This window comes from Lethenteron reissneri, chromosome 41, assembly GCF_015708825.2.
Source record: "Lethenteron reissneri isolate LAM-NWPU_2019-01 chromosome 41, ASM1570882v1, whole genome shotgun sequence".
Classification (NCBI taxonomy): domain Eukaryota; kingdom Metazoa; phylum Chordata; class Hyperoartia; order Petromyzontiformes; family Petromyzontidae; genus Lethenteron; species Lethenteron reissneri.
Genome location: NC_083819.1, coordinates 10,024,349 through 10,035,462, shown reverse-complemented (window position 1 = coordinate 10,035,462; position 11,114 = coordinate 10,024,349). Strand labels below are relative to the sequence as shown.

General features: G+C 46.4%; 1 protein-coding gene across 1 annotated transcript in view; it reads left to right on the top strand.

Annotated features, from left to right (window-relative positions):
* The first annotated feature begins 318 nt into the window (after positions 1–318).
* The window catches only part of AQR (aquarius intron-binding spliceosomal factor), a 37,404-nt gene continuing 26,608 nt past the window's right edge, over positions 319–11,114 (top strand). Inside the window, exons 1-11 of the mRNA XM_061568447.1 lie at positions 319–493; positions 1,671–1,800; positions 3,214–3,270; positions 3,796–3,836; positions 4,911–4,946; positions 5,377–5,497; positions 6,310–6,450; positions 8,829–8,897; positions 9,202–9,302; positions 10,067–10,143; positions 10,647–10,711. Coding sequence (XP_061424431.1) covers positions 1,723–1,800; positions 3,214–3,270; positions 3,796–3,836; positions 4,911–4,946; positions 5,377–5,497; positions 6,310–6,450; positions 8,829–8,897; positions 9,202–9,302; positions 10,067–10,143; positions 10,647–10,711 — 786 coding nt within the window. The 5' untranslated portion in view covers positions 319–493; positions 1,671–1,722. The remainder of the gene's footprint in view (positions 494–1,670; positions 1,801–3,213; positions 3,271–3,795; positions 3,837–4,910; positions 4,947–5,376; positions 5,498–6,309; positions 6,451–8,828; positions 8,898–9,201; positions 9,303–10,066; positions 10,144–10,646; positions 10,712–11,114) is intronic.

The window sequence follows — 11,114 nt, the reverse complement described above, 5'->3', positions numbered from 1 at the left end:
TTAGGTCAAATTTGTTCTTTGAAACAGAGACGAGTCGACCTAGGGAAGGCGCAGGGAAGGTGCAGGGCAGGTTCAGATAATCGTCACTGGTGGTGTTGTTGGCTGGCCGTGAGCGGGAATCGAACTCGGGTCACCGGGTTCGTAGCGCAGCGCGCTAACCGCTGCACCACCGCTCCCCACCGCTTCCACGTGCGGTCCACGTGCGCGCCGCCGTGCTGAGTATCGCGCGCTCCGATTGGCTGAGGCGTCGCTCGAATCACGCGCTCCGATTGGCTGAGGCGTCGCTCGAATCACGCGCGGCCTTCTTGGACAGGGGGGGGGGCCTCGTTAAACTCCCGTGGTGTTTTTTTTGCGCGTGAACTTCCGACGCGGTTTAAGCTTTAAGAGTATCTCTTGATTTATTGTTGTCGTTGTATATCCGTGTGAAGAATTAGAAAGAAAAACAATCGCCATGGCTTGCGTTTGAAAGGTTCCTGCCGACCGGACGCTCTGTGTAAGTTGCGTGCGAGTGTGAACTCGTGGAGCTTGTTGAGTGTTGTGTGGGCTAGGCCTCGCCATGCGACGGAGCGTATCGCGACAACAGCGCGGCGTTCGCGATAAGGGGACATTCATTAGTCCGTGCACGCAGAAATCTGTCAACTTGATCCCTTTCCTCCCCTCCTCCCTGTACGCACGCGGACTTTGTACACCCCCCCCGAATCCTATAGAACGGCCGATATTTAATCCACGCAGAAACGATCAAGGATATTGATAATATTAACGCGTTTCAGCAAACAGATATTCCACTGCCGCCTGCATTAAATAAATCAGTCGCCTACCTTGTCCACTGATGTTACTGAGCTGCGTGATAGCTGCAGTCAGAGGGGCACGGTGGCACACGAAGTGACGCCTCTTCCACAGTCCCACCGCTCCCTGTGGGACTTGTCTGACAGCTGGAGACGCTGAACTGTGGCTCATTTGAAGGCCAATGTAGACAAATTATTATCAGTAGACCCCCCATACGCACGTGTATGCATTTGGGTTACCCCCTCCATGCGTACGCACTAAATGGATGGCCCCTAACTCTAACTCCCTATAGCACCGCGGCGTTGGCTGTGGTGGATATACTCAGTGGGGCCTTACCTGGTGAAATAAAGCAAATAGTTTAAGAGCTTTCAGGTTTGAACATCTCGTGGTTGAAGTAGATTGTTGCCATACATCTGTCTCTCTGCTGCATACACAAGTAAAGTATTTCTTACACAACCCATCAGCCGGCATGCGAGTCCACAGTGTCTGGAGCGTTGTTTTAGGACGAGCAAATTCTGGACCGGTTTCGACATGCGGCGTCTCATCAGCAGTCGGGCTTGCTTCAGTCGGTGCTGGTGAACTGCCGAGCTCACGATGTGGGTCCAAGTTGTACGCAAAGTTATATAGTGACTCAATAATGATTTGAGTCGTGAATATATAAATAACTAAATGGTTTGCACAGCAGGCGTTGAACAAACTTATTGGTAACCAGGAGCAGCAGGAATACTCGCCAAGTGACAGGAAGCAGATGAGTAAAATAGTTATTGACAGCTGCACATTGCCGTCCGCAGTGAAGAGAGACCTCGAGTTATTGGAAATGGATATTGGTGTGGATCTGAAGTTTTTGAGATAATTTTCCTTGATTTTTTATTATGTTATTCCAGATTGCTTTTGACTTGGAGGATTTCAAGTTTCCCTGAACGCCCCACAACTGCCATGGCCACGCAAGTCGTGGCACCGAAGAAGGCGCTTGCGCCAACGGTGGCGCAGATCAATGCGGAGTACATCACCCAGGTATGTCAGGCCGATTCATTGTACAGTTTGCATGGATTTCCTTTAGGTGCATGTAGTTGTCATAACGCGAATTGGATGAACGTATGAGGGACAATTTTTTTTCATAACGTGGATGCGAATTGGGTATATAACGCAATCGAGTGAACGGAACTACGTCGCGCGAGTAGGAATAAGCAGTCGTACAGCGGCCTCGGCGTAGCATCACACAAGACGGGATGCTGCTGGATGCTTTTAGATGATGCCTACGCGCCTCAGTCTTTGGTCAGCCTGCGTACGCACCTTATGTGTTATCGCGGACTGTGCCTTACCTCTGCATTATTTATTATAATACGATTGGTCCACAACGCCGTGTTCTTAAGGAACGCAACTACTACCGCGTTACAGGAGAATAGACTGGAATGTGAAATAACCCCACTGCAACTCTTGCCTGATAGGAGGGCACTAGAGCTGGTCAACCCAATTATTTTAGTAATTGATTACTGCAACGATTATTGGTTTGGTTTCTCGACTAATCGGATAATACGAAAATAGTTGGTGGAGAAAAATCACACCTGGGAACCTCTGTTCCCACGCATGCTGCTGGACGGAAGGTAATGGGCAAGGCACGGTGAGGTCATCCGTGATCATCGGCCATGAGACGCTGGGCCGTAGCTTGTAGGGGTTTCCTGCCTTCGTGAAGCAGGACGTCGGGCTGCTCTCATTTTTAAAGGGGTCTTAGCAATCGACCACAAACAATACTGCATACCTGTCAACCCCTTATCAGTGCCTACCTTATTACAGGCCAATTCAGACCTTATTGGTCACTCCGTGCCCTTATAAATCTCAACGTTCATCCTACACAGTCCCATCACAAGGGAGAACAAACAAATGAACCTTATAGTGGTACCCCGCGGTACCAAAGTACCCCGGCTCTCGCATAATGTCCGTGATGCAGTCATTTTTAGTCTGTTGATGGTCGGGGATGCGGCAATCGACTCGTCTTGACGAGCTGTACACGATGCACTATGGTGCATACGAACGTTCAGGGTTTTAGCGCAATCGTCTTCGCTGCGTTTTGTATTATTTTGTACCCCGGCGTACCGCCATAAGGATGAAATAGACAAGCAAAGAAATGCCCGTATTGAAACGGCTGTACGCCATGTGGACCTGGAAACGAAATTTCTCTATACAAGAATACGGGTAACCTTATGGGTTGACAGGTATGCAATAGTCATTTGCATTATTTGGCCTATTAATTCATCCATCTTCCCAGCTCTAAAAAGCTTCCTCTTCTGCTATAATCTAACGGCTCCTTTTGTATCATGTCCAGGCTTAAGACTCCTCTTCTCCACCTACATCTAAAAGAAGATGTAAACACTGAAAGATGAGTGGTTGAAATGATTTAACTGTGTCCCCTCTGTTGTATGCCTGTAGCTCTCAAACCAGTACTGGGCACCACACATCAAGAAGAAATTACCCTTCAACCCAAAGGTAAACAGGATTGGAACATTAAATGAGACTCGCACTACTGCATAGGATGGGAAATGCCTTTTGACAGAAGAATATCCTCATCCCATTGTTAACGTGCATTTTGTAGGAGAAAATGATTGCCGTCAACCCGAATCCTAACCAGCCATGATGTAATGGTTTGTTACATCCACTGAAATAGATTTTTATGCTCTGTGACAATTAATCATTTTTATATCAGAGGCGAATATTTAGATCCTTAACCAGCCAGAATGACTCCTACCTAATTGACATTGGAAGATGTATTTAGAAAAAATATTTATGCACATGGTTGATGTTATAAATATAGTAGAGGCATATTGTACTTAAAAATTTTTTTTAACTTGATGAACTTTAATGCAAGGCCTTATTTTGAGTGGCCACTGAGTTCCATATTCAGATAGCCACTACGCTGTTGTGAGCCACTGAACATAGTTTCCATACTTAAACTTGCCGTGTAATACTGTACACATTTTATGAGTTTTCTTTTCATTGTTATCTTTTTGACAGGTGATCGAAGACATTTATGAGAGAGAAATGTTGAAGACAAAGTAAGTGTACACTTTGCACTGTTTGGTTTTGCTCACGTTGGTTCAGCAACTAAATTGTGAAATGTTTGGGCTTTTAACCAGGTAAATAATTGAAAATTGGAGTTAAAGGGAAGGTGAATGATGTTGTACGTAGCCAATCATGCTAATCGGAGGTTCCGGAAATGTTGGTTGAGGTACTGATACCATTCATATGCTAAACATGTGTAGTGGAATACAATTTACATAAAATGAATAAAGGAATACTTTTCATTTGCCTCCGTTAAAATTAATATCACACCTATATTCTCTCCCAGTTGAATTAATTTTGTGCTCTGTCGTGTTACTTAATATGACGAGGTATCGCTGTGGTTTGAATGCCCAACTCGCAATCACTTTGTGAGTTCATTCGGACAATCAGCTCATTCAGTTAATTCAGCCTACCATGCGCTTGAGGTCGATATATGAAGAAAAAATACAAAGACCCCCCATATAGCCTTAACAGACTGTTGGGACAAGACCTGTTCGCGAGCACCTATGAAGGCCGGCACGGCACACGACGGGGTGGGTGGCCAGCACCACACCCGCACCAGGTACTCATATGAGGCTGAGTCGACCTAGGGAAGGCCCAGGACTGGTTCAAATAATCGTCACTGGTGTTGGCTGTGAGTGGGATTCAAACTCGAGTCACCAGGATCGTAACGCAGCGTGCTGACCGCTGCGCTACCGCTCCCCACTACGAGCAGTCCCCAAATTACAAACGGGTTCCGTTCCTGAGACCTGTTCGTAAGTAGGAACTGTTCGTAAATTGAGGACTGCCTGTACCACTTCACAGAAAGTCAACAGTAGTCATCGTTTGGAAATACTGGCTCCTGCCACGGGAACTTGGAATGTATGCCATTGCCACGGCCACTGACAGATGTGAGTGCAGACAGATCCTTTGTTCCCCAGAGAAGAAATCCTGCTGTGAATTTGCAAGTGCAGGCACCGTGTAAATCCTTGCGTGTAGATGGTGCAGCCATCTGAGTTGTTTGGCTCAACGCTGAGCAGTAATGGTTGCTGTAGATGGGTCGCTGTATTATTTATGTTCTCTTTCAGGTTTGCCATCAGAAAAATCATGCTCTTGGAGTTCAGGTAAGAATATCTGAAGTATTTATTTGTATATGAATGTCAGCCAGTTTTTTATGTTGACGAAAAATGTTGCATTTGTGATGTTGAATGTGGAATCTCTTGTTTTTGCGCCTGCCATGAAAGAAGCCATCAATTAAATCATTGACGTTATTTTATGACATCCAACTTCAAATTCTGTCCTGCAAACAAAAGCACACATTCATGAACACAAGCCCTTCTTTCTCATTGTGCGTTGGTGAACAAATCGAGAGGCTGATGATAATCTTGACCCCTATTTGCCCAATCCCTTTAAGACTGATCCACCCGACCACATCACAGTACCTCGTTTGTAACGGGTGGGCTCAGCTCCTGCATGCACGCAGTGGCCCGGAAGCCGTGAGAGGCCGCTTTACCCGTGCTCACCTTTCGTCTCGCCCCCGTGTCGGATTGGCAGCCAGTACCTGGAGAACTATCTGTGGCCAAACTACACGGCGCAGACGAGCAGCAAGGCGCACCTGCTGTCCATCTGCTGCATGCTCAACGAGAAGTTTCGCGAGAACGTGTCGGCGTGGGAGGCAAGTCTCGAGGCTCTCTGATGCAGGTGTTAAGATGTTAAAACACCAAACTGAAACCTTTTACAAGGAATCATGTCAGAATATGCTTTTTGTTTGCATGTTTACTACAAGTATGTGTGGTTAATGCAGACATGATTCCTTGTAAACGGTTTCAGTTTGGTGTTTTAACATCTTAACTCCTGTTTTGTTGCCAGAAAAAAGGGGAAACCTATTTTCATATTTCGGTACTGTCAAAGGAGGTCCCATGATGTAGCTGCTCAAACCCGAGCTCTCATTACTCTGGTGTTTGTCTTTGTGCTGTACGCCGTTTGGCATCCTCTGGTCTAAAACCTTTTGAGACTAGGTTCCAAAGAAAGCTGTCTCTGTTGTGGACCAATCCGTTTCAAAGACAATGCATATACTATAAGAGTATGTTTTTTTGATTGCATTCTGACCACAAGTATTGGGGTTAATGCAGACATGATTTCTTGTCAAAGGTTTCAGTTTGGTGTTTTAACATCTTAACACCTGTTTTGTTGCCAGAAAAAAGGGGAAAACCTTTTCTCAATGAATTAACTATTTGTACAGCAGACTAGTTTCCAGATGAGTTGATGAGAAGTAGTACGTGAATTTGATGATGCATGATGATGATGATGCATTCCTCCATCATTCATCGACGATTGTCGCAGCTCAACAGCAGTCGCGTTGGCTCACAAATATCAGATACCGAGCGAGCGCAGGTGGGGAGGTGGGACCGGAAAGGAAGAAACATTGAAGCAACCCAGAACACGTTCTGCTCTCCCATGCCACACGCGCATGCACACCACGCACAGGCCTTCAAGTTGCGCCCGCAGCACGTGCCAGCGTTCTTCCAGCGCGTGCTGGCCACCTCGCTGTCAGAGGAGGGCTCGGCGGTGACACTGCGGGAGCAGACGCTGCTGCTCGTCTTCCTCGACCACTGCTTCAACAGCCTGGTGAGCCATGCGGCATCGGAGCAGCACTGCACAGTGGTTGATTTAATAATAATTTAGTACATTTGGTATTAAAACTAAACTATACTAAACTGTTTTTTTATTTTACCAGATGAGGCCCACTGAGCTGTGTAGCTCTTTTGCAGAAGCGTCCTGGCCATCGCAAATGATAGCCCAACGAGAAGTGGCTTAGCATGTGGATATTGATAGCAGCCAAATACTCTTAAATGTATGAAGCTAAAAAAGAGGAGGACCCGGAGAAAAATCCACGCGACCACGGGGAGAACATGCAAACTCCAAATATGCAGCAGGCATCGGGGTCAGGATCGAACCCACGACCTCCTGTATACCAGGCGAGGTCGTTAACATCTCGCCACCGCGGTGCCCACATATTTGTGCCATTGTTATGGAGTGTAGTTGTCAAGACGGCGCTTTATTTCACAGTCCTATATAGTCTGACAGTCGGGAGCAGCATTGGCACGTAGGAATCCCGATTGAATGGTTTGCCGGTATTTAAAAAAAATTGGCAAATCTGGACCATTACACGTGTCACGCGATAACCCACTCGTTTCAAGTGACGTCGAGGGGGTCTTTAACGTCCACTTTGAATTAGGCGATGTGTATTTGTGATTGGTTAATACACACCCGCAAGTAATAGCGAGGGGGGCCTGCTGGATTAGAACCATGAACCTCCCCAAATATATCAAGTTTATGCTCACAATGTGCCGTCGAATCATGTGAAAGAAGGTCATTGCTGATACACATCTGACAGATCACCGCCTGGTTTAGACAAGGAATTTCAAACCGGTCCAGAGTTTGCTGTTATTAAAATAATGCTGCTGTAACAAAATCAGTCCCAGCGGGTCATGTGGCCGTTGGGACGCGTAGCAAATACTTTTATTTATGTTTGAGGTACAGATATCGGAAGGTTACGTATTATCTGCTTATTTAATTTGTTACTTATATTCTCCACAATGCTGCTCATGATTGTTTTTTTTATATATAAATTATATGTTAGGTTTACCTTTAGGTTAACAAGACGGCACCCTCCCGCTGGGTTTTATCTCGCACCAACACGTTTACGCGCCGGTTGCCAATTTGGGTTCTTGTTTACGATCCACTGAGTGTCAGACGACAGTTTGGTTGTGCATTATAGCAAGGGGAGCCACCGTGGTGAGATGTTAACTACTTCACCTGGTATACAAGAGGTTGTGGGTTCCATCCCAACCGTGACCTCCGCTGTATATTTGGAGTTTGCGTGTTTGTCTCCCCGTGGACGTGTGGATTTTTCTCTGCGTCCTCCGGTTTTTCCCTCCACGTTTAGAATTAATGCTTTTGATTATTTGGCTGCTATACATTTCCACATGATAAGCCGCTTCGTTGAGCTATCATTTGTGGCCAGGTCGCTTCTGAAAAAGAGCTATATAGCTCAGTGGGCCTTACCTGGTAAAATTAAAATTGTAAAAAAATGTGGATAGTAAGTCCTTTCTTAAAAGATTTTAACACAGGACGTTTTCACTATAAGACAGTTCTGCTGGTAGGAACGCGCCCGTTATAACGCGGGCCGTTATAACACGATTTATGAGCGGTCGACGACGAACAACTTTCTTGAGCTCCGTGGCTGAGCGCTTTGGGAATTCTGGGTATACGCATAGAATGGTACGGTATGCCGCAGACCCTCATCTTAGTTCTTTATCTCGCCATATTCCAGAAATTCCTCACTTAACGCGGTGCTTTTCAGGAACGCGTCTACCGTGTTAGACGAGGAATTCTGTACATGGGAATTTAGCATCCTGCATCGCAAACTGTCACACCGCACATTATTGCTTTCTTTTGAAAGAAAGCTGTCGATCAATTTCAAGGACAATGCATATATTATCAGAGTGTTTTTTGTTTGCATTCTGACCACAAAGATTGTGGTTAATGCAGACATGATTCCTTGTAAAAGGTTTCAGTTTGGTGTTTTAACATCTTAACACCTGCCAGAAAAAAGGGGAAAAACCTATTATCAAGCGTAATCATGAATAACAATAAAACGCTGCTGCTGTCTGCACGTGCTGCTGTTGTCCAAATGATGGGCCACATTGTTGAGCTGTCGTTTGTGGCCGAGTCGCTTCTGAAATTAAGTTAATACCTCAGTGGGCTTTGCTTGGTAGGATGGGGGATGGTTTAGTTGTGTATGTGTTTGGGTGATTTGTTTACCTTTCTTATTCTTTGTACTACTATCGTGCTTTTGTACTGTTTGTTGTAACGTTCTTACCCACCCCTCCTGGACATCTCTGAAAAAGAGCTTCATAGCTCATTGGATTCCTCCTCCAGTATGAATATTCTGATTGTTGTTGTTGCTGCTGCGGCCGTTGTTCGATGTTGCGGCCGGATAGGAAGTGGACGTGATTCGCGAGCAGGTGCAGCGTCTCATCTCCCTGCCTACCTGGGTGTGCCTGCTGCCGGTGAGCTTACACGGACACAGCTCGCGGAAAACATTTAGTAGAAACGTAGGATTGTACTTATTCATTTTTACTGCACAGTGTCGCGTATACGACCGTCGCGTGTCCGCCCTGACCAATTAACCGCCCATATCCAGTGCCCCCTTTGTGCACGGTAGAGCTGCCTTTACATAGAGATGTTCGCTAATCTGATGTTTTCGCGTTCACTAATGCTTTCTTAGTCACGCATTCATCCGCTTACTCCTGAAAGTACAGGTGGGATGGTCCAGAGTGTGTGACTTAACACACGTTGGCACGTGTCCCTTAGTCTCGTCTGGAGCAAGAGCTCAGGAAGACGCCCAAGCTGAAGAAGTTCTGGAATCTGATCAAGAAGAGCGACGAAAAGCTGGAGCCAAAAGCAAAGGAGCAGTAAGACTCGAGAAACACACTCGCACGCACGCAGGCACCCTCGCACGCAGGCAGGCACACTCACACGCACGCAGGCAGGCACACTCGCACGCTGGCAGGCACACTCGCACGCAGAAACACGAGAGCTGCCGTTCGCCACTAGGTAACGATGATGTCACTGCAGCTTGCATGCTAGGCTAGGTACACTTTAAGGCCAAATGAAGTGTCAAAGGCTCGCTTGCAGGAGTTTTCAGGACAGACCCAGAGGTCATGGGTTAACGGACTGAGATGACTGGTAGATGCGCAAATACACGGACATGCATACCGACACACATTTTCACACTCATAAAAGACAAAGATCCCCCGTATAGCCTTAACACTGTTGAGGCAAGTACTGTTAGCGAGCACATTTGAAGGCTTGCACAGCACATAAGGGGGAGGTGTGGCCAGTACTACGCCCGGCTGCCTTTGTCTCCCTAGTGGTGATGCTTACACATAGCACCAAGTACTCATTTGAGGCTGAGTCAACTAGGGAAGGCCCAGGATTGGTTCAGATAACTCTCATAGATGTTGGCCGTGAGTGGGAATCGAACTCTGGTTCATAGCACAGTATGCTAACCACTACACTACTGTTCCCCACATCCACGCATTCACACAAACAGACACTCGCACACAAAGCAGATAGGTGTCAGTATCATAGAGAAAATGCTTTGACGTGGAGTAGCGAACAGAGGATGGATGATAATGATGAAGATTTAATGATGATGCTTGCCTGACTCTTTCAGGGCTGATTATGAGCGCCGGTTCCTTTCAAGGCTCATCCAGAAGTTTGTGTCCGTCCTCAACTCTATTCCCGCAAAAGGTGGGTGCAACAAGGGCACTTTGTGGCAGGAACAGAATCCTGGTAATCATGGTTTTGTGTTATAACAGCAATCGTGTCATTCATGTACACAGGGAACTTTTGTCGGAGAGGACCTTGAATTGCAATGTTGTGCCAATACCATTAATGGGTGATTTGGTTATGGTTATCGCCTCCTCCACATGGTGGTGCTACTGGGTTTACAGTTATATATTTGCCGCTCAAACAGAAAGAGGAGTTGAAAGGAGAGAGTTCGTCTTTTCCTCAAATTAGTTTATTTGAATGTGGGTGGAAATGTAGAGTTCATGTAAACAATCCAGTCATGCGAGAGTGCCGGGGATTTTCGTATGCGCCGTTGTGCCTGTGGAATGTAAAAAAAGAAAATGTATAACATTAATTAATTAATGTTCATGAACTAATTACATAGATATGCGATGCGTGTGCGATGCGGTGGAGAGTGAGATTAATCGGCGTTCTTGCCGTGGCTGTTTACTGCGGGCGTGCAGGGGATGTGAGTGCTGACAAGGTGCATTACTGCGAGCGTTTCATTGAGCTGATGATCGACTTGGAGGTGAGTGACCCGGAAAATGTCAATTCGATCGTGTATATTGCTCCGTTCGGCTCCATAACGGTTGCACAATTATTGTGTGCGCTGCGGCGTTGCGTTGTGATTTTACCGCACCCGTCGCATTATATTCGGTTGCATTTGCAGTGAGTTCAAATGAGTCGTAGACGTGCTCTTTGGAGGCAACACATTTATTGATACCAACACAAAGGGGTAACTGCCCTATGGTGGTGGACCACCAGGCTAACTACACTAGTTACACTCGGAGTAGCTACAATGGATAGGACCCCAGCTTGGGTCCAGTCCACGTGTTGGTGACTCTACTCAGACATAGAACGTAGATTCTTCAGGATAACCACAGCAGCCGGTCCCTCTCGGGGACCCGGCTTATATCCACTGTGACGTGGCT